The 23,814-nt window shown below is 48.3% G+C and overlaps 1 protein-coding gene across 9 annotated transcripts in view; it reads left to right on the top strand.

The window, feature by feature from the left end:
* The window catches only part of MYO7A (myosin VIIA), a 217,133-nt gene that overhangs the window by 92,862 nt on the left and 100,457 nt on the right, over window positions 1–23,814 (top strand). For 6 of the 9 annotated variants that reach the window (XM_075592659.1, XM_075592657.1, XM_075592655.1 and 3 more), the window contains 8 exons: window positions 936–1,089; window positions 9,124–9,200; window positions 12,407–12,526; window positions 16,639–16,781; window positions 20,716–20,926; window positions 21,830–21,965; window positions 22,676–22,782; window positions 23,516–23,572. In XM_075592659.1, coding sequence (XP_075448774.1) covers window positions 999–1,089; window positions 9,124–9,200; window positions 12,407–12,526; window positions 16,639–16,781; window positions 20,716–20,926; window positions 21,830–21,965; window positions 22,676–22,782; window positions 23,516–23,572 — 942 coding nt within the window. In that variant the 5' untranslated portion in view covers window positions 936–998. Of the gene's footprint in view, window positions 1–935; window positions 1,090–9,123; window positions 9,201–10,314; window positions 10,493–12,406; window positions 12,527–16,638; window positions 16,782–20,715; window positions 20,927–21,829; window positions 21,966–22,675; window positions 22,783–23,515; window positions 23,573–23,814 lie in introns of those variants that run through there. The other 3 variants (XM_075592653.1, XM_075592661.1, XM_075592660.1) reach the window with 3 other exon arrangements.

Genomic DNA, 23,814 nt, shown 5'->3' with positions numbered 1-23,814 from the left:
ACTTCCTGGTAAAATATTTTATAAATAATAAATAATTAAGGCAACAGACCATTCAAGCGCAGGTAAAAAAAGAGACCTGGTTTTAAAGTGTTATCGTCCTGATATGTTGTTAGCACATTATGAATGGGAGGTGAATAATGTCCTGGAGTTGCCGCCCGTATAGTGCCCGCGACGGGTGACGCGACACGACGGGTGAAAGTTATATTTCGCTTTGTGGCAGCGTCGTGGGCGTACTGGCATTTGATCGGTTCAGGGGCTGTCACATGGGGCGACAGCCCTTGAAAAATAAAATATTGCCAGCTACCAAAATTCGTGTCGCTCCGTCGCATTGGCACCGTCACGCTTACTATAAGCGCATCTGGCGGCGGCAATGCGTTTTCTTTTGGGCGACGTCGCCGTTGCCCACCACGGGCACTATACGCGCGGCCTAAGGCAGCGAGAAATAAGAAAGAGCCCAAACCGCCCGTAGCATAACACAGTTTGTTTAATAAAACTAACAACACAGCCGGGTAAGTATAACACTGACGGGTTTGCAGATACAAGTTAGCATTCACGCTCTTAGGGAAGCGTGACACCCGTCTATGTAACGGGAAGTCCCTCTCGCCTATCCTCCCGCTGGTATGTCACCTCTCCACAGAAGCCCTTGGTGCGCCACGAGGCACTTTTAGTTACGCGCTGAGGATTATGGGGATTATGTGTCCATGGGACAAGCAACTCCTTGTAAAAGTCCTACGCTTTTCGTGACTGACGTCACTTCATCAGAGGAGGGTTTATACAATGTGACAAGTCCTGCAGACATGTAGGCCTCCATAAGACACCTTCTGCATATAGGAAACAATGGAATGTTTGTGTTTAAAGTTGGAACATGATTCATACTGTAAGAAGTGATGTTTGGATGAGCGGTGCAGCACCCCTATTCTGGATTTTACTTGCAGGGTAACTGCATCACCTGTGATGGGAGAGATGACAGTAAAGAATATGCCAACATTCGCTCGGCCATGAAAGTCCTGATGTTTAGCGACACTGAGAACTGGGAAATCTCTCGTCTACTCGCTGCCATATTGCACTTGGGAAACTTACGCTATGAAGGTAACATTTACTAATATTTACTTAGCTGTGCAGTAAAGACACTAAAAGCACTGCTAAAAGACGCCTTTTTGGCCTATCCCAGGGAATAGACTACAAGTAGACTTCAGACGCCTCAAGGTATCCTATGGCATAGCACCGTTGAATAAATAGGGCATTTATCCTTTCTATGGTTTTTAGAATATGGAGACTATACGCCGTTTGTTAAAAATATCTAGTGGCAGAATTACACACCAAGGGAAGATCCTCCAAAAGTCAAACAATGTTCAAGAAGCACTTTACAGGAGGAGCTAGGGAGTCCAGAAGAATGATTTTTCTGCTGAATGAGTGGCTGTGCTCTGTACTTCCTCCGCCTACACTTGGCTGCGCTCTGTACTTCCTCAGCCTGCGCTGGGCTGTGCTCTGTACTTCCTCAGCCTGCGCTGGGCTGTGCTCTGTACTTCCTCCGCCTACACTTGGCTGTGCTCAGTACTTCCTCAGCCTGCGCTGGGCTGTGCTCTGTACTTCCTCCACTAACACTTGGCTGTGCTGTGTACTTCCTCAGCCTGCGCTGGGCTGTGCTCTGTACTTCCTTAGCATGCGCTGGGCTGTGCTCTGTTCTTCCTCAGATTACGCTGGGCTGTGCTCTGTACTTCCTCAGCCTACGCTTGGCTGTGCTCTGTACTTCCTCAGCCTTCGCTTGGCTGTGCTCTGTACTTCCTTAGCATGCGCTGGGCTGTGCTCTGTTCTTCCTCAGCCTACACTTGGCTGTGCTCTGTACTTCATAGCCTACGCTGGGCTGTGCTCTGTACTTCCTCAGCCTACGCTGGGCTGTGCTCTGTACTTCCTCAGCCTACCCTTGGCTGTGCTCTATACTTCCTCAGCCGTCGCTTGGCTGTGCTCTGTACTTCCTCCGCCTACACATGGCTGCGCTCTGTACTTCCTCAGCCTGCGCTGGGCTGTGCTCTGTACTTCCTCAGCCTGCGCTGGGCTGTGCTCTGTACTTCCTCCGCCTACACTTGGCTGTGCTCTGTACTTCCTCAGCCTGCTCTGGGCTGTGCTCTTTACTTCCTCCGCTAACACTTGGCTGTGCTCTGTACTTCCTCAGCCTGCGCTGGGCTGTGCTCTGTACTTCCTTAGCTTGTGCTGGGCTGTGCTCTGTTCTTCCTCAGCCTACGCTGGGCTGTGCTCTGTACTTCCTCAGCCTACGCTGGGCTGTGCTCTGTACTTCCTCAGCCTACCCTTGGCTGTGCTCTATACTTCCTCAGCCGTCGCTTGGCTGTGCTCTGTACTTCCTCCGCCTACACATGGCTGCGCTCTGTACTTCCTCAGCCTGCGCTGGGCTGTGCTCTGTACTTCCTCAGCCTGCGCTGGGCTGTGCTCTGTACTTCCTCCGCCTACACTTGGCTGTGCTCTGTACTTCCTCAGCCTGCGCTGGGCTGTGCTCTTTACTTCCTCCGCTAACACTTGGCTGTGCTCTGTACTTCCTCAGCCTGCGCTGGGCTGTGCTCTGTACTTCCTTAGCTTGTGCTGGGCTGTGCTCTGTTCTTCCTCAGCCTACGCTGGGCTGTGCTCTGTACTTCCTCAGCCTACGCTGGGCTGTGCTCTGTACTTCCTCAGCCTTTGCTTGGCTGTGCTCTGTACTTCCTTAGCATGCGCTGGGCTGTGCTCTGTTCTTCCTCAGCCTACGCTGGGCTGTGCTCTGTACTTCCTCAGCCTACACTTGGCTGTGCTCTGTACTTCATAGCCTACGCTGGGCTGTGCTCTGTACTTCCTCAGCCTGCGCTGGGCTGTGCTCTGTACTTCCTCAGCCTGCGCTGGGCTGTGCTCTGTACTTCCTCAGCCTTCGCTTGGCTGTGCTCTGTACTTCCTTAGCATGCGCTGGGCTGTGCTCTGTTCTTCCTCAGCCTACGCTGGGCTGTGCTCTGTACTTCCTCAGCCTACACTTGGCTGTGCTCTGTACTTCATAGCCTACGCTGGGCTGTGCTCTGTACTTCCTCAGCCTACGCTGGGCTGTGCTCTGTACTTCCTCAGCCTACCCTTGGCTGTGCTCTATACTTCCTCAGCCGTCGCTTGGCTGTGCTCTGTACTTCCTCAGCCTACGCTGGGCTGTGCTCTGTACTTCCTCAGCCTACGCTGGGCTGTGCTCTGAACTTCCTCAGCCTACGCTGGGCTGTGCTCTGTACTTCCTCAGCCTACGCTTGGCTGTGCTCTGTACTTCCTCAGCCTACGCTTGGCTGTGCTCTGTACTTCCTCAGCCTACGCTTGGCTGTGCTCTGTACTTCCTCAGCCTACGCTTGGCTGTGCTCTGAACTTCCTCAGTCTACGCTTGGCTGTGCTCTGTACTTCCTCAGCCTTTGCTTGGCTGTGCTCTGTACTTCCACAGCCCACGCTGGGCAGTAATCTGTACTTCCTCAGCCACGCTGGGCTGTGCTCTGTACTTCCTCAGCCTATGCTTGGCTGTGCTCTGAACTTCCTCAGCCTACTCTGGGCTGTGCTCTGTACTTCCTCAGCCTGCGCTGGGCTGTGCTCTGTACTTCCTCAGCCTTCGCTTGGCTGTGCTCTGTACTTCCTCAGCCTACGCTGGGCTGTGCTCTGTACTTCCTCAGCCTACGCTGGGCTGTGCTCTGAACTTCCTCAGCCTACGCTTGGCTGTGCTCTGTACTTCCTCAGCCTACGCTTGGCTTTGCTCTGTACTTCTTCAGCCACGCTGGGCTGTGCTCTGTACTTCCTCAGCCTACGCTTGGCTGTGCTCTGTACTTCCTCAGCCACGCTGGGCTGTGCTCTATACTTCCTCAGCCTTCGCTTGGCTGTGCTCTGTACTTCCACAGCCCACGCTGGGCTGGATTCTGTACTTCCTCAGCCACGCTGGGCTGTGCTCTGTACTTCCTCGGCCTACGCTGGGCTGTGCTCTGTACTTCCTCAGCCTACGCTTGGCTGTGCTCTGTACTTCCTCAGCCTTCGCTTGGCTGTGCTCTGTACTTCCTTAGCATGCGCTGAGCTGTGCTCTGTACTTCCTCAGCCTACACTTGGCTGTGCTCTGTACTTCATAGCCTACGCTGGGCTGTGCTCTGTACTTCCTCAGCCTACGCTGGGCTGTGCTCTGTACTTCCTCAGCCTACCCTTGGCTGTGCTCTATACTTCCTCAGCCGTCGCTTGGCTGTGCTCTGTACTTCCTCAGCCTACGCTGGGCTGTGCTCTGTACTTCCTCAGCCTACGCTGGGCTGTGCTCTGAAATTCCTCAGCCTACGCTGGGCTGTGCTCTGTACTTCCTCAGCCTACGCTTGGCTGTGCTCTGTACTTCCTCAGCCTACGCTTGGCTGTGCTCTGTACTTCCTCAGCCTACGCTTGGCTGTGCTCTGTACTTCCTCAGCCTACGCTTGGCTGTGCTCTGAACTTCCTCAGTCTACGCTTGGCTGTGCTCTGTACTTCCTCAGCCTTTGCTTGGCTGTGCTCTGTACTTCCACAGCCCACGCTGGGCAGTAATCTGTACTTCCTCAGCCACGCTGGGCTGTGCTCTGTACTTCCTCAGCCTATGCTTGGCTGTGCTCTGAACTTCCTCAGCCTACTCTGGGCTGTGCTCTGTACTTCCTCAGCCTGCGCTGGGCTGTGCTCTGTACTTCCTAAGCCTTCGCTTGGCTGTGCTCTGTACTTCCTCAGCCTACGCTTGGCTGTGCTCTGTACTTCCTCAGCCTACGCTGGGCTGTGCTCTGTACTTCCTCAGCCTACGCTGGGCTGTGCTCTGAACTTCCTCAGCCTACGCTTGGCTGTGCTCTGTACTTCCTCAGCCTACGCTTGGCTTTGCTCTGTACTTCCTCAGCCACGCTGGGCTGTGCTCTGTACTTCCTCAGCCTACGCTTGGCTGTGCTCTGTACTTCCTCAGCCACACTGGGCTGTGCTCTATACTTCCTCAGCCTTCGCTTGGCTGTGCTCTGTACTTCCACAGCCCACGCTGGGCTGGATTCTGTACTTCCTCAGCCACGCTGGGCTGTGCTCTGTACTTCCTCGGCCTACGCTGGGCTGTGCTCTGTACTTCCTCAGCCTACGCTTGGCTTTGCTCTGTACTTCCTCAGCCACGCTGGGCTGTGCTCTGTACTTCCTCGGCCTACGCTGGGCTGTGCTCTGTACTTCCTCAGCCTACGCTTGGCTGTGCTCTGTACTTCCTCAGCCTTCGCTTGACTGTGCTCTGTACTTCCACAGCCCACGCTGGGCAGTAATCTGTACTTCCTCAGCCACGCTGGGCTGTGCTCTGTACTTCCTCAGCCGATGCTTGGCTGTGCTCTGTACTTCCTCAGCCTACGCTTGGCTGTGCTCTGTACTTCCTCAGCCTACGCTGGGCTGTGCTCTGTACTTCCTCAGCCACGCTGGGCTGTGCTCTGTACTTCCTCAGCCTACACTTGGCTGTGCTCTGTACTTCCTCAGCCTGCGCTGGGCTGTGCTCTGTACTTCCTCAGCCCACGCTTGGCTTGTGCTCTGTACTTCCTCAGCCTACGCTGGGCTGTGCTCTGTACTTCCTCAGCCTGCGCTGGGCTGTGCTCTGTACTTCCTCAGCCTTCGCTTGGCTGTGCTCTGTACTTCCTCAGCCTACGCTTGGCTGTGCTCTGTACTTCCTCAGCCTACGCTGGGCTGTGCTCTGTACTTCCTCAGCCTACGCTGGGCTGTGCTCTGAACTTCCTCAGCCTACGCTTGGCTGTGCTCTGTACTTCCTCAGCCTACGCTTGGCTTTGCTCTGTACTTCCTCAGCCACGCTGGGCTGTGCTCTGTACTTCCTCAGCCTACGCTTGGCTGTGCTCTGTACTTCCTCAGCCACGCTGGGCTGTGCTCTGTACTTCCTCAGCCTACGCTTGGCTGTGCTCTGTACTTCCTCAGCCACGCTGGGCTGTGCTCTATACTTCCTCAGCCTTCGCTTGGCTGTGCTCTGTACTTCCACAGCCCACGCTGGGCTGGATTCTGTACTTCCTCAGCCACGCTGGGCTGTGCTCTGTACTTCCTTGGCCTACGCTGGGCTGTGCTCTGTACTTCCTCAGCCTACGCTTGGCTTTGCTCTGTACTTCCTCAGCCACGCTGGGCTGTGCTCTGTACTTCCTCGGCCTACGCTGGGCTGTGCTCTGTACTTCCTCAGCCTACGCTTGGCTGTGCTCTGTACTTCCTCAGCCTTCGCTTGACTGTGCTCTGTACTTCCACAGCCCACGCTGGGCAGTAATCTGTACTTCCTCAGCCACGCTGGGCTGTGCTCTGTACTTCCTCAGCCGATGCTTGGCTGTGCTCTGTACTTCCTCAGCCTACGCTTAGCTGTGCTCTGTACTTCCTCAGCCTACGCTGGGCTGTGCTCTGTACTTCCTCAGCCACACTGGGCTGTGCTCTGTACTTCCTCAGCCTACACTTGGCTGTGCTCTGTACTTCCTCAGCCTGCGCTGGGCTGTGCTCTGTACTTCCTCAGCCTACGCTGGGCTGTGCTCTGTATTCCTCAGCCTACGCTGGGCTGTGCTCTGTACTTCCTCAGCCTGCGCTGGGCTGTGCTCTGTACTTCCTCAGCCTACGCTTGGCTTGTGCTCTGTACTTCCTCAGCCTATGCTTGGCTGTGCTCTGTACTTCCTCAGCCTACGCTTGGCTGTGCTCTGTACTTCCTCAGCCTTTGCTTGGCTTGTGCTTAGAGATCTATCTACTGGCTGCAAATCGTTACGTTGGGAAGGAATCCCATTGGAAGCAATGTTTTTACCTTGATTTATACGTGGTGTAGTGTGTTTGCATTGGTTTTGCTCTAGTTGTGTGGCTGCAAGCTTTTTACTCTTACAACTTAAGAAGCATACTAGACGTTTAGAGAGTAATTTAACATTGTCTGAAGCTGACGTTCGTGAAAAAATGATTTAATTGTCAGTGGGAGTTTTAATCAGATAATGGCCCGACGGCCCAATGAAGTAAACAGACAGGGGTTCTGTTCATAAAGCTAACATGTGCTACAGAGAGCATGGCCTTTGTGAATGAGTTCATTACTTCATACACATGTCCATTCCCAAAATGTCAATAATTACAGTGCCATGGTGAAAAGAACCAGTGTGTTGTGTGTGGGCTCACTCAGGCAGCAATACGGTTTCACTCTTTTCAATGTTATGATTACAGGATCTGAAGCAGAGGGTCTCTGTTGCTGAACTGTGTTCATTTCAGCTCTGGGGACCCCCTGCATCCAGAGAAACTTACCTCCATAGGGGGTGCCAGTATCTCCTGCAGCCAGAGAAACTGTGTGCCTAACATAATGGCGGCGTTTAAATGTCCCTCAGCACGCAGGACAATAGGAAGCTGTGACGTCATCCGGTGCGGCTTCCTATTGGCCCACGTGACCGGGACATTTAAACTAAAAAGCGATACCGGCATCACCTACAAATGTAAGTATCTCAGGAAGCAGGGGGTCCCCAGAGCTGAAATTGACACAGTTCAGCCACGAAGACCCCAGCTTCAATCCTGTAATAATGACAAATGAAACCCCTCTTGCTGCTTTAACTCACTTTTGGGACCATATCGGTCTCCCACAAGTATGGCCCAAAATTTGCACCAGTTGTAATACTTTTTTGTTTGTTTACAAAGCTGGTGTTGTTTGCACATGTTTGACAGCTGGGAAACTTTGCTAAATAACCCAGAATAAAATAATTCAGGCATTTATTAAATTTTCAGGAAAAGTCCAACAGTAACACGAGGATCATGTATTAAAGTGCAGCGATACAAGAAACAGCAACAGGTGTTTATTCCAAAGTCCCACGTCTTTCAATACCATTTTTTTATGAATCTGGCGCTGTTTCCTAGTTTAGAAAGTGAAAAATTGATGGAGTTCTCCCCAAATCTGCAGAATCTTAAGAAGAAAGCATACCGGTTTCAGTTTAATGGCCTTTTTTTCGTTGATAAACGAGGTGCTGTTTTTCCAGCAATATTTCAGTATTTTATCGCTGACTGCAAAACTGGGGCAAAATCCCAAAGGAAAACAATTGTAATGAAAGTAGTGGGTGTTTTTATTTATCGGGTGATGTGTTTCGCAGCAGTTTTGTCCCAGGTTTGTAGCCTTTCATCAATCGCTCTCAGAGGACGGGATGTCGTTCAATGGGGATCATTTATCAATGAGTCTTTCTGCAAAAGTGGAGCAAAAAGTTCCATTGTTTTCAGCACCTTCAAGCCCTAAAATGATTGGAATTTGGGCAAAACATATTGGGTTTTAATGAAAACGTGCTGACTTCTATCGGTGAGACTCCTGTGAGTCTTCAGAGTCGCTCATGCTAAGGATCGGTGAGACTCACAAATCAGTGAGAGTTCACACGTCTGGGTTTTTTCCACGTTGTAAATCTGGTGCTGTCTTTTTGCAGCATTTTCTTTTGTCCTGGTGTATTTCCTAATAAAACCCCCAGAGTTTCTCTGGTGCTAAGCCTTACCAATAGTTTCAAATGCACCAGAACTATACCAATCTTGCATTAGCAAAACTTCAATACCTAGCTATCTACAGTATGAGGGAGATTCACTAAAGTCTCAGTCTCTCACTCAGTCTCTCTCTCACTCACTCAATCTCTCTGTGTTTCTTTCTCTGTCTCTCGCTATCTCCCTGTTTCTTTCTCTGTCTCTCTCTCTCCCAGTCTCTCTCTCTCTCTCTCTCTCGGTTTCTCAGTCTCTCTGCTTCTTTCTGTCTCCCTCGCTCTCTCTCTCTCTCCCCCCCTCTCTCTCTCCCTCTCTCTGTCTCCCTGTATCTCTCTCTCCCCCTCTCTCTCTCTCCCCCTCTCTCTCTGTCTCTCTCTCCCTGTATCTCCCTCTCCCCCCCTCTCTCTCTCCCTCTCTCTGTCTCTCTCCCTGTATCTCTCCCCCCCCTCTCTCTCTCCGCCTCTCTCTCCCTGTATCTCCCTCTCCCCCCCCCCTCTCTCTCTCCCCCCGTCCCCTCTCTCTCTCCCCCCTCTCTCTGTCTCTCTCTCTCTGTCTCTCTCTCCCGGTCTCGTCAATGGGAGTTACGTGCACTTTAATGAATCCCGGCGTATATTTCCTTATTATAGCCTCACACATTATTCATGATTATTCTTGCCTCCTCAGCACGCATGTATGATAACTTGGATGCTTGCGAAGTGGTTTATTCCACCGCGTTAACCACGGCAGCAACATTACTGGAGGTGAGTGAATCACCGCTTATTTCAAGCGGATTATTTTTAATGTTATTATAAATATTTTTTCTTCCAGGTTTTGCACCCGAGTGTAGGGGAATGCAGCATATATCATTCATTATTTCATTTTCTCACATAGCGCTGTTAATGCACGCAGCTCGCTACATTGCATTTTTATTTTACACGCAAGGCGTTCCTGCCCCGAAGAGCTTGCCATCTAACTTCAGTGCTTGAGGCCCAGGGAGGTAAAGTGAGGTGTCGAGGATTGTTGAATGAAACTGTGATCACCTGGATATGCCAACCACTCTACCCAACACCGGTGTAATGTAACAGGGCTAAACCAACCAGCCACTGATTGGCAGAGACAATAAAGAGATCAGCTGGTGCAATCTGAATGCCAACCAATATACCCAGCACAACTAAGTAGCCGTCATGTTTCCTTCTGTGTGCCGCAGTATTGCATGGTCCAATAATTGGCAGTTTTAGGCAACGTCCCATTACAAAGCCTGAGTTAATGCAGCTTTGTGGGACAACCCTCTGTTCCTGGCTGGCGCCCTGCCTTCTTTCTGCCTCTCTGTTAGCTGATGCCTCTTTCCTCTGCTTGCTTTGTCTTCTTTGTGTAGTGTCGTGGCTCACCTCTTCTGTGGAACCTCTTGCCCTGCCCAGGACAGATCAGGGAAACTGCCTCCCCAAAACTCCTGCAGACCCTTCCAGGACTTCTTCTTAAAGCCCTGCTATAGGGAACCACTCTCTACTGTAGTGTAGCTTCTTACAAGCACTATCTCCAGGGAGCCCCTAATACTGGGACAGTGGCACTATACTAAAAGTAATAAAGGTGTCCTCCTTACAGCTAATTACCTACCATAACTATATACAGCTGAGGTCCCCTCCTCCGGGGATCTGAGGATAAGAGACTTAACCTGCCTTAATATAACCTAGGGTTAGATACCCAACCCCACCCCAGTTACTGGGCAGATTAAGGAGTGGGCCTGACATTACAACATGGGCACACCACACCAGGTGACTCTCTGATAACTGCTAAAGAAAAGAGGTGCCCAATGAGGGGAAACCAGCTCTGTGACGTCACGGCCATGCCCCGCCCCCCCCCCCGTTCACCCCCCCACACGCCTTCCTGCCGCCTCTGCCTGCAGGACAGGAAATCTCTCCTGCTGCAGGCGAGCGTGCGCTGCGCCGAGGCGGGCACTGCCTTAGAGGGCACTGGATACAGCATGGAATAGGCTTGTGGTAGGAACGGTGACCACTCTCTGGAAGTTAGAAGGAAGTCTAAGGCCTCGTCCAGGGTGGGTAGAGGAGCGCTGGCGCTCCAGCGCTGCGCCTTGCTCGGCCGTACTGTTCCTCGCCGGCTAGGTGCGCGCGCGTGTGGGGGCACGGCCTCTACGTCACGGAGCTGGTTCGCCCTCATTGGGCGAACCGCTCACGTGACGCGCTTGCGAGTGGCAAATTCGAATTTGCTCGCTCGGCAAGCGTCTGAGCGCCGAGCAGGCGCGCCCGCAGGCCACGTGCACTGTTGCAATGTCTACCGTGAGCGCGCGCGCCCACTCAGCGCCACCCTGTCAACTCCAACATGGCGGCGCCCGCCCGGATGGTGGCGCCAACCAGTGGAGAGCCACCGGAGCCTCCCTGCGCCTCCTGCTGCTGGCTATCTCGCCGCACCGCCCTAGCTAGTCCCGTGGCACCTGCGTTTACGCCAGGGGAAGCGTACAATAGGCGGGGGGCCCGCGCTTGTAAGGGGACCATGGGCTATACGTGCATTATAAACACATTCAGTGCTTGAAAACCTTTAGTAATCATTTTTGAATGCTACAGTGCCATCTAGTGGTGAAGCGCAGTACAGTTTGGAGTGAGGAAAATAGTTACCACATAAACTCATTTATATGCCAAAACAGCCGTTGTCTATCTCGGTAGCATAGGCTTAATGTGATGTTAATCTTTTATTTAAATAATGGCATTTATTTTAAAGTCCAATTTGGTCACTAACAGTTTGGTCATCTCAACAAGTGGGAACTTTGATAAACACACAGGCCCATATTTACTATGCAGTTATAGGAGGGGAAGACGGTCCTGCCCCCCGCAGATCCGGGGGTGGCGGAGGTGGCGGAAAATTCCATTGTAATCTTCTCCGTGCAGCGCCCCCTCTCTGTCAGATGCTCCACACGCTATCACAGGAAGTCCCTTCATAAGGAGTCTTGGAAACGAAAATGTCCGACACCGGAAATGAGTGAAAATACAAAGTTATTTAATAAAAGCAGATATCTATCACTGACAATATAGTACAAATGGCTGTGCACCTCGTGACAGTCCGAGCAGTGAGGCAATGCCCGTAGTTGAGATTCAGTAAGGGACCACGCTGGCTTGAAATCCCCGGGGTAGTTGCAGTCACTGGCAGTGTGTGTCCAGTCCTGATACTGCTTCTGGACTAACCACATACGCAGGCTCAGACTGTCCCTACAGTTAATAAGGAAAATCCCCGGCGAGCCTAGAATCAAGTGGGCCCATAAACAAGCAATCAATGACTGTTTTTTCTTCTTCATTTTTATACAGGATTGAAGCAGGTGATCTCTGGAGCTGAACCCCATTAATTTCATCTCTGGGGACCCCCTACTTTTGGAGATACTTACCTCCGTAGTGGGTGCCGGTAGCCAATTCCAGGGTTCACATTATGGCTGATTTTCAATGCTCCCGGGCCCTGCTGGCCAATAGGAGGCCGTGACATCACCCATTGCGGCTTCCTATTGGCCCATGTGACGGGGGGTCTTTAAACTGCAGACAAATGCAGCAATACCGGCACACCCTTCGGAGGTCTGTAATTTTGCTGCAGGCAGAGTCTGAGTCAGTCTACTTTGTACTAATTAGTGTGTGTGTGTGTGTGTGTGTGTGTGTGTGTGTGTGTGTGTGTGTGTGTGTGTGTGTGTGTGTGTGTGTGTGTGTGTGTGTGTGTGTGTGTGTGTGTATAGATGAGTATATTTAAGAATGCATGCATGTATGAGATTATGTAGGACTAAATACATGTATGAGCCTGTGTATGCATGACTTCCAGATAAAATATTTTGTAATCCCAACTTATTCTTCCTTTTATGAGATGTTTCCCATTACATGGTCGGGCAACATGTTTCCATACAGACACTCTGTGCATGATGCACAGGGTCTGTTTTTGTGTCGGGCTTTGCTAACCTGCAGTGCTCTGTCTTCAATAGGTGAAACCTCAGGACCTGATGAACTGCCTCACTAGTCGTACTTTAATCACCAGAGGGGAGACCGTGTCCACCCCGCTCAGCATGGAGCAGGCTCTGGATGTCAGGGATGCTTTTGTAAAGGTATGGTTCAAAATGCATGCTGTCTACTTGCTGTGTAGTCACAGTCACAGGTGCTGATGCTGTGCGAAATCCATATCAGATATAAATGCTGTAGCACTCCAGTCTTGATTCAATCTCTATATATATTTTATTGTCATACATCAATGTTTCCGTGTTGCAAGAACACCTTCATCAGGACTTGATGTCAATGAGATACAGTATATAGGTTGAATACAGGACTGCCACAGTATTTACTTCTGATCCAACACCACAAGGTTTTGAGAGCTGCTGCTTTGACTGAGCCTCTGATTGTGCTGAAGCTGGGATATCCTGAAAATATGACCTGGGGTGGGGGGGAGGGGCTGGAGGCCTACAGGAGGTTACCAACTAAGGCTGTGTCCATGGTGCCTTCTCCCGTGCAGAGGCGCGCGGAGGCTGAGGGAAAGCGGGTGCTTTCCCTGGCCTTGGTCCGCGCGCCGTCCGGGGGCGTGTTGGGGGGCGGGCCAGTGACGTCACAGAGCTGGTTCGCCCTCATTGGGCGAACCGCTCACGTGACTGGCCCTGCGCTCCGGCGAGCACCAAATCTAAATTTTGTATAAGACCTACGCTTCCGCACGCTTGCGGACCCGTAGGCGAGCCCATACTAAAGCCGCTCTCATTGCGGCTGTAGGGGCTCACTGGTAAGCACCAGCGCGCCTCAGCACGGCGCGCTGACCATGCCCGAGGCCTAAGAATAATATAGTGAAAAATAGGGGAGCGCAGGTTACAAAGTGACTACTTATATGTGAACAGTGAATATACAGATGCAGCCACCAGTATTAGATCACCTGCCTTGGAAAATGTGGGGCAATCTCACAGTAAATGCCTCAACATTTCTGTGAGATTCCTAGTGGCCCATCGGATTAACTCAGCTGGGGGGTCCCTGCAGTCCCATTCAAACGGAATGTGTTAATCCAATGGGCCATTAGGAATCTCACAGAAATGTTGAGGCATTTACTGTGAGATTCCTTTGTTTTTACCCAGGCAAGTGATCCGATACTGGTGGCTGCACCTGTACAATAAATATATTTAAACCATAAACGCTGATGTTCCGTTTTCTTCCTTAAGGATTACGTAGGGGTCTTTCTTCAGTATCTCACAGGGTTTAAGAAAGAGAGGAAAAACCAATGGTGCAGAATCAGATTGTATGACACAAATTGGAATTTTGGTAGAATACAGCAGTTTCACTCACATTTGAAAACATTACACAAATGATGTACAGGGGTCTTTGGGGCTTCCTGTTCATTGGATTTCCCTGTTGCTGACCCCAGACATTGACCCCGACCTTGCTGCTTGCTGCCTGCCCTGACCTTTTGCCTGTCACCTGGATTCTGCAACACTGACGCCAGCCCTGACCCCTGCCTGCTTACCGACTACGGATACTCTTACAGGACTCTGTCCCGGGGCCCTGGTCGGTTTATTTGCATCCCTACCTCAGCCCAGCGGGTCCGCTTCCTGATGAGAGACGAGCACCGCCACACCGTGGGAATAAAATGCATAGGAGATACCGGCACCCCATAACTGGGCCTGTATCTCGGAAGCAGGGGGTCCCCGGATCTCAAAACAACGCAGTCCTGCTCCGGAGACCCAGACCCCCTGCTCATCTATACTAGTATTCAAATTAATATTAAAACAGCTTCATTACCTTAGCGGCTAGCTTAGTATTATTGTGTATTTTTGGCCTGAAGGATTTTTATTAGGTTGACCATTGAGTACTATAGATCCGGGGTGGGTGGTTAGGCCTCCCAGGTGGGTAGCGGGGGACGGGGTTAACCCCTTAATTACTCTAGCGGTTATTAATCGCTAAGGTGATTAAGGGTTTAGGGACCAGTAGATTTTATTTTTTATATACTCTTACTGGCTACAGAAGACATGGACCTGCAGTATGCTGATGAGGACACCCTTCATGATGGCAGGAGTAAGTAGAACATTTTGTATTTACTTTATTTATGCTGGCTGGCTAGTGTTTGATTTTATAATCAAATCAAATAAAGACATACAATACAATAATGGGCAAATTAGCTATTATCCATATCTGGATAATAGTAATTTTTCCCATTACTGTACTGTATGTGTTTGGGGGAGGAGGGAAGGGGGTTGTTGGGGGTAGAGGAGGTGTTTAGTGGTGTTGTTGTTGTTTTTTTAATGATTATTGTGGGTAGCGAGGATGTGTGAAGTTGGTATTTGGCCCCTGGTGGGTTTTTCTCCCTACCGAGTGGTTAGCGGGAGGGGTTAACCCCTTCATTACCTTAGCAGTATTAACCGCTAAGGTAATGAAGGGGTTAACGCCACCCACAACCCCCCTGCAGGACCTAAACACCCACCAAGGGCCAAATACCACCTCCACCCACCTCCGTTACCCACAATAAACATGGCACTGGTAGTTAACCCTTTCTTTGCCTTAGCGGTTAGCCGCTAAGGTAATGAAGTTACCTGTAAGTGCATTTTTATTGCATGGGATTCATGCCGGGGGCCTCCGGTGCTGATATTAATGGGTATCAGCTCCGGAGACTTCCGGCATCAATCCGATGCAGGAAAAATGCATTTTTGTTTCTAAGTTCTCTCCCGCCGCCTCTCAGCAGCTTCTCCCTAGCCTCACGCCACGATTTTGGGAGAAACTCATCATTCTAGAGCCGCGATTAGCCTCGATAAACTAATCATGGCTACTAGAATTGCATGAGTCGCAGAACCTGCCAATAAGTGGTTTATCGCCGGGTGATTTTTTTTTTGACGGCTGCAAAAAAAATGATTTATGTCTTTATCGCCCACTTATCGAGGCTTACAAAATAGCAGTACGCATTTTGGCCGAAAAGACCTCGATAAATGGTTTATGAAGGTTTATAGAATAGGCCCCTAAATATTTTGAAAAGTTTGACACATCTGTAGTCAGAACCACGGGAGGAAAGTTTTCTTTTTTTCTAAGTATAATAGTGACATAGAATGATAACATGAGCGTCTACCAGCAATATCACTGCCACATACAAGGGCATGAAGGGGAATGACTGTTACAGTGGCTAAATACTTAATGAACTGATAAAGGCATGGCCACTTACGTCAACGGTAAGTGATGGTCCCGATGGGATGATGGACCCAGCCAAAGATCACAGCAATTTAGATCAACCTCATGTGATACAAGACACCCAAGATCTCAATCCAAAACACCTCCCTTTTAAAGGTGTCTGCGCCAATCCCCGTCTCTTCCTATAATACATCCCAAAATATGCCTCCCATGGAGCTACTTCATGTGAAGCTTTATCAAAATGCTACAGTTATGGTAGTGATAGTACTGCTACTCCTACTAATACTGTACATCAGCAGCGATAAAGCTATTACTATAGTGATAGTGCTAGAACTACTACTGCTACAACAGTGATAGTGCTATTACTCAGTGATAGTGCTACTAGTACAGTGGTAGTACTACTACTACAGTGATAGTACTATGACTACTACAGTGATAGAACTACTGCTACTACAGGGATAGTGCTATTACTACAGTGATAGTGCTACTAGTACAGTGGTAGTACTACTACTACAGTGATAGTACTATGACTACTACAGTGATAGAACTACTGCTACTACAGGGATAGTGCTATTACTACAGTGATAGTGCTACTAGGACAGTGATAGTACTGCTACTACTACTACAACAGTGATAGCACTACGATTACTACAGTGATAGTACTACTGCAACGACTACTGTGATAGTACTGTTACTACTACTACAGTGATAGTATTGTACATAGAATAGGTGAGTTGGGGTTCAGTCATAAAATATTAATTTTGAAAGTATTCTGCAGTTTTTTATAGGTTTAAAACTCCTGTTAGAGAGCCCAGCAGGACTAAATAAGGTCCAATTCTAAATAATATGATACAATATTAATGTTTCCAGGTGTACAGTATGCTGTCAAGAGCAGACATCTGCTTACACGCAGTATATACTGACTGTTATACTATGCCTGCATCCTATCTCCCCGCCCCTGCCACATACTGCAATGCTGTGTGGGATCTATCAAATAAATGATGATATTAATAGTCATAGAGAAGAGGAAAGATCGTATTCATCTTCTCTCTGTCACTGTCCCTTGCCGTTCTAGGGGATATATGGAAGACTGTTTGTGTGGATTGTGGAGAAGATCAATGGCGCTATCTATAGGCCCCTTTCCCACGAGCCTAAAGCTGTCAGAAGGTCCATTGGTCTGCTGGATATATTTGGGTTTGAGAACTTCACTGTGAACAGGTAAAGAGTAGAGAAGTGCAATGGTTTCCTGGGCCGTTTGATAAATGTGTGGGCTAATGTTTTCAGAAACTCACCTATAGGCGAAAAATCTGACATAACATTTATTTTTAATGTTCACGTAGTCACCAAGGGTTAATTAATTATTGTCAACAGAAGTGAACATTCACAGCATTATCGCATGCATGAAGTCTTGAGAAAAATGTTGCCAAACTCCCCTCCAAATTAAACAGACGTCTTTAACATATGCCCAACTATAGGGGTGAACATTCATTCCTAAATGACACTTTGGTGTTTGAACATTTGTGCCAAATTTGTCCATTTTGCTAAATTTGTGCATGCCCCAAAAATGCCAATTTCACAATTGTGTGCAGATGTTTTCTCCATCTTTACTTTATTTATTTATAAAAAAATGTTTTACCAGGAAGTAATGCATTGAGAGTTACCTCTCGTTTTCAGGTATGTCCTGGGCACAGAGTTATGATAACAATACATGGTTACATTAAAAGAATAGAGGTTATACAGTCAATTCACAGACATTTCATGGACAGATAGAGTTGGAAAATTGGGTACAGGGGTTAAAAGGGCTGGTGAGTTTCAGATTGAAATAGAGAAGCTTTAACATCCCCAAATATTAGCGAATGGCAGTGAACGGCTCACACCCTTTAGCTGCCCATCAGCTGCGTCAAAGGCTGTCCACCTTTGGGGCAACGCAGATGTACACTGAAGGGGTTCAGAATGAATGCAGCTGCGAATACAAAGTCCTCTTGGCTCATTAACATTCCAGAGGGTGGGGTTGACATTCCACAAAGCACAAGCAAATGTTAACCCTTAGCACGCTGGCCCTGTGCGGACGGGAGCAGCTCTTGGGGAGCCCCATCAGGCGTCCGCCTTTGGAGTGACTCCAGATGTCAGGCCATATTTACTAAGCAGTGCTACAGCTACTCTGTAAGACACCTTCTATCGCTGGAACACACTCTCTAGCCCAGGGGTGGCCAACTCCATTCCTCAAGAGCTACCAACAGGTCAGGTATTCAGGATATCCCTGCTTCAGCACAGGTGGCTCTATCAGTGGCTCAGTCGAAGCAGAGATATCCTGAAAATCTGACCTGTTGGTAGCTCTTGAGGACTGGAGTTGGCGACACCTGTTCTAGCCCATTCGATTATTATAATATATTAGGAGGAAACGTGATGGGCCATAAGCATTACTTCAAGTGTATGGTCTATAAGGTGTTTTCAGAACCAAATATGTCTTATGGAGTAGCACCACTTAGCAAATAGGGCCCATCATGTATTTTTCCTATTTCAACTACAAGTATATTCTTGAAGAAGTTTGGAATGATATGTTAATATATACAATTCCTGGTGGTTCTCCTGTTGCAGCAACGCACCGGTCATTGTTCCTGGAAGTCCTGGGCCCAGAGAATATTACATTTTGATTGTTGGTAGATAGAGGAGGGCTCAGGAAGTACTTCTTCACTGAAAGGGTAATGCATGTGGGGAATAAGCCAACAACAGAGGTGGTAGAGGGCAATACAGTAAGGCGTAGGTGCAACTACGGCTACAAAGTTAGGAGAGACATGAGTGATGCTCGACGTGCACACACACACACATATATACACACACACACACATATACACACATCTAAAAACATATATACACACCCACACATTATACACACACCCACATGATATCTATATATGTACCTCCCCCTAAGTGAGATTGGGGTGAGTATGCTCCTCTAGCTACTACTTCAGGTGTTGGGCTGTGTACCTGTTGGCAAACAGGAGGGCTGAGTGCTCCGCGATGGTGTGGGGAGAAACAGGACAGGGGTACAGGTTGCCTTGATCTTCCTCGATGCAGCCCCTCCACACAGTATGGCTCCTCTGTGTTGAGCAGGGGATGGCCCATACTGACACCTCTCCTTTCACAGCAGCAGACCGTAAGAACGCTCCTTTGTCTTTTCATGGGTTTTATTGCATGCAGGATATTTAACAGAGCTCTTACAGTTCTTTCCTCTGCTTCCTTAATGACAATGCCCTGATTCAGGCATTAGGCCCAGATCAGGCCTGGTGGACCACTCCTCCATCTCCTTATGAGGTGGAGGGCTGATGTTGTTCCTCACTCCACAGAGAGAGGAGAGAGAATGAGACGGGGACCCCTCAATTTGGGAAAGTGCCAAATTTATAACCTGAGGTGGATGACTGTAACCCTGCCCCTTAACAGAGCAGGTTGAATACTGATTGGTTATCACACACCAATCAGTATCCTTCCCTCAGGCTGACACTTTCTGGTTGTTGCTAAGGCCCTCCCTTGGATACATATCCAAGTCCGCAAAAACACACATGGCCTAAAAGAACGAATTAACCCCTCCACTGCCTGTACCTAACAGGACTTACACTGGGAAGGTCCAGACAGAGAAGTAGCGGCCGGAGGCTAGGCTACATATATATATATACACACACACCCATTATATATGCACACACGCACATATTATATACATACATACATACTGTACACACACACACACAACACATACTGGTTTGCAGAAATATTCACCCCCTACCAATAATGTCACGTGTTGTTGAATTACAAAGAAAGTATGCACAGTTTTTCAAACACACTTTCTATATTCTGAGCTACACAGCTGTAGTGGTGAAACTGAACACTTATATGAGGAGGAGATTAATTGTCAGCAAAGGAAATGTGCAGGAAGGAAATGTACCGATCGTATACCTTACGTATTCAGCCCTTTAAGTCAGTGCTACTGTAGGTAGAAGCACCTTCTGCAGCAATGACTGCGATGAGTCTTTTTGGATCGGTCCCTTCTAGTTTCCCTGCATAGAAAGGTGACATTTTGCCCATTCTTCACGGGAAAATCGATCCAGTTCTGATCAGTTTGTTGGGGATCGTCGATGGACAAGGTCAAATTCCTGACTTCAATCCAATCGAACATTTATGGCGAGACTTGAAGATTACAGCCCATCGATGATCCCCAACAACACGTATCGGACAAACCAGTACATTTCATTTTTGCACATTTTCTTTGCTGACAGTTATCCCCCTCCTCATATAACAGTTTAACCACTACAGCTGTGTAGCTTAGAATATTTTTTTTTTTTTTTTTTTTTAAACTGTACATACCTTATTTGTAATTCAACAAAATGTGACCTTATTGGTAGGGGGTGAATACTTCTGCAAAACCTGTGTGTGTGTGTGTATACATATACTTATATATCTATATACACACACACACAAAGATATATGTGTGTGGGGGTGTTAAAAACTGTTTGGGATAGACACAAAGCTATCCTAAATATGAAAGAAGGACAAAGATCAAATAGGGTCTGAGGTTTTACAACTGAGAATAGAATAATACATGTTATGTTTATCTGTATTCTCCTAAGTAAAAATAGCCAGTGATGACACTTGCCAAGGAACCCTTCGATAGCGGAAACCTTATCAGATGCATTGTATAAGTACAGGACGCACCCAATGATATCCCCCCTCCACTCAATAAGGATGCTGGGAGAACATACAATGGTCACGTGTTGGACAACATTAACCATCACATCCCAGGATTAGCTCTCCTTGTGCCTATAGAATTCGATGTAAAGCTCTGTACACATTAGCAGTGCTATATAGAGGTAGAGTCAGTAGCACTCTCAAAGATTTGCAGAGAGGTATGCATGGCTACCATTCACTTGGTCTGGCTAAACCGCGTCATACATCGGAAACTCTGCCATGAACTTCAACTGCCACACTTAAAGCGACCACACAACTGGGGAGGTACCACGGAGAGAATGAGCCACACAAAAACGCAATGTTTTGGGAGCTTTACACCTGACAATGTTTGCCCAGTCACTGCTACATAGGAAAACAATATCATTATTATTATTAATATTATTATAGTAACATGTCTTTGCTCTTGCCGCAGTTTCGAGCAGCTCTGCATAAACTTTGCCAATGAGAACCTGCAGCAGTTCTTCGTGCGTCACGTCTTTAAGTTGGAGCAGGAGGAGTACAACCTGGAGAACATCAACTGGCAGCACATTGAGTTCACCGACAACCAGGATGCCTTGGACATGATCGCCATCAAGCCTATGAACATCATTTCACTCATCGACGAGGAGAGCAAGTTTCCCAAGGTGTGAGCCGAGTTCTGGAGACGAGAGAGACGGTCCTTCCAGTTGCTTAGCAAACAAAGGCGTTATTGAAAGAACAATCTGATATGCTAACCCATGGGTGCGCAAACTGGGCGGCGTGAAATTTTCTGGAGGGAGGCGCGGTGCTTACAGAGGCCCCGCGCTATTCCCCACAATATTTTAATTAAATGTCGGGCAGCGCGCGAGGCCTCTGTATGTCTCTTACCTTCTCTCCGGTGGCTTCTGGTGATGCGTCGCCATGACAACACGGAGTCAAGTAACGCTGAGGGGTCAAGTAGCAGCGCATTACCATGGCAACGCGACATCACATGACATTGTGACGTCATTTGACCCAGCGTTACGCCGGAGACCAGGTAAAGGAAGTTACAGAGGGGCTCTCGCGTGCTCTCCGGCATTTAATTTAAACGCCTTGGGGAAGAGTGCGGAGCCTCTGTAACCGCCGCCGCCCCTCCCCCAGAAAATCTCGCTCCCCCCAGTTTGCGCACCCTGCGTTAACTATAATGAAGCCCTGTGGATAGGTGTTGTTACAGAGAACACCTTTTTTGCACATCAATTGAACTAATACAAGGGACCGTTACGGCTAAAACCAGCACTTCATGCTGCATTGGTGACTTTTGAAGATGCCCGTTACCACTTAAGTTAACGCCTCCTTAAGTCAATAATGTAGCTTTGTGGATCTTGACCTGTATCTCCTAAGTCATGTTTTTGAATTTCCAACATATATACATTTTTTATTTTTTAAATCTACTTAGCACAGAGAAGTATGTTATCATTATGGATATTTCTGGTGTACTGTAGGTAATGTGTATTATTGATATGTCATGGACAGTTTGCACCGTGTAATTCTGTACATTAGTAGATACATCTCTGCATTCCTCCATTCAGGGCACTGACAGAACGATGCTGTTTAAGTTGAATGCCCAGCATAAACTAAACACCTATTACATCCCTCCAAAAAATAACTACGAGACACAGTTTGGGATCAATCACTTTGCTGGCATTGTCTACTATGAAACCAAAGGTATGTAAAAGCTGTCAATCGTTGGGGTCATCTGTGGTAAGGAAGCACTGTACAGTAAACCCACAATGTTATTTAGAGCTACTGTATGAGATAGATGTAACCCCTGTGTGATGAGCTCCCCACGCACTCACACTTCCCCCTGGCAGGTTCCTCTCCAGTGTGCTCTGGACATGTGACTGTAATGGACAGGAGAGCAGCCAATAATATCGACTGTTGAAGAGGCGGGACTATGAGGGAGAGGAGTCTTTAAAAAGGGGGGTGGCCATGTTGAGTCAGCTCTGCGTGGACCTGAGTGCTGTGGTCTTAACACTTCTCCGGAATTCCAGACCCAGTAAAAGACCAACTTCATGGTCTCTGTAGCACTGAGTTTAACTATGATCTTCATTAAAAACCGGCATTAAGTATAACCGAGCTCTGGGGATATACATTGTTAGAGGGAACACCTGTTTTGCGTACCATTAACACTAACGCCTTATAGTAACGCAAGGGCTCGTTACAGCAGAAAAGAGCACTTAACGCAGTGATGGTAAGCTTTGAATATCCCCGTTACCACTTAATGATGCGTTGAATGAAAGCCTCATTAAGTTAATAACGGAGATTTTGTGGAACTGAGCCATAGTGTCTTTGTGCAACATATGTGACACGTGTGGTGCACTTCTTGCTACCTGTCTTATGTAACGCTTTTCTAACCCTCATCCTCACCTTGGCAGGTTTCCTGGAGAAGAATCGAGATACCCTTCACGGGGACATCATACAGCTAGTTCACTCCTCCAGAAACAAATTCATCAAGCAGATTTTCCAGGCCGACGTTGCTATGGTAAAACCAACTAATGAGACACGCATGTCAGGGGAGAGAGGGTGGGTGTCTGTCCGGGGAAGTGTCCACTTCACATACTAAATGACCGGCTGAGATGTGACAGTGATAATCCTAGTAAAGTGCGGCTGTTAAAGGGGGGGTGGGGGTGGGGAAGGATTTTGGAATCAATTTACCAACATACAGTGCTCCCTTTAATGAGTGGAATCATTTCCTGAATGTAGTCTAAATTTCTGTTGAAATAGGTTCTTGAAGCCGTCTCAGTCCAGTTGCCAAATTGAGTTGGTGCCCCAATAGTAGGTGTAGAGCAGGGGTGGCCAAATCCAGTCCTCAAGGAGCCATAGCAGGTCAAGTTTTAAGGATAGCCCTGCTTCAGCACATGTGGCTCAATCAGTGGCTCAGTCCGATCCACTGCTTGAGTCACCTGCGCTTAAGCAAGGAGATCCTTAAAATCGGACATGTTGGTGGCCCTTGAGGACTGGAGTTGGCCACCCCTGGTGTAGAGTAAAGTTTGCAGCACAGCACATAAAACTATAAAAAATATGACCTACTGCAGCACCATCATCATCTGGAGTAAGACATGATAACAATGTTCTAAAATCTAATTACTAACGTCTCCAATCTTCTTACTAAATGACATTTCACCTTCTCAACTTCTGCTAATCCTTTTACTAAGCAAAATCTCATCTTGTCTCTTTTTCCTGTCTTCTCTGCCCTGTGATTCTGCGTCCTGTAGTTTCTGTGTGGCTATCCAAGCAGTGCTTTTGGGCAATCATCTACTCCACCTCCAAAGGTAAAACAAAGGTCCTCTGTTCTATTGACTGATGTGATGTCACCAACACGCAGCGTCCCTTAGTCGCACTAGTCCCTTGTACTTAACAGTGGTCCTGGTCAGTCTCCCTTACTGGAATCAAACTTCGTCCACTGCTCTCACACACTCATTATTACCATGAGTGGTTTCCCAGTCTTGCTCTCGTAAAAGCAAAGTATTGGTATTCAAATTCTATTTATTTGGCCACAGCTCCCACATATGCC

Source organism: Ascaphus truei, chromosome 3, assembly GCF_040206685.1.
Source record: "Ascaphus truei isolate aAscTru1 chromosome 3, aAscTru1.hap1, whole genome shotgun sequence".
Classification (NCBI taxonomy): Eukaryota; Metazoa; Chordata; class Amphibia; order Anura; family Ascaphidae; genus Ascaphus; species Ascaphus truei.
This window is presented reverse-complemented; position numbering and strand designations above follow the sequence as displayed.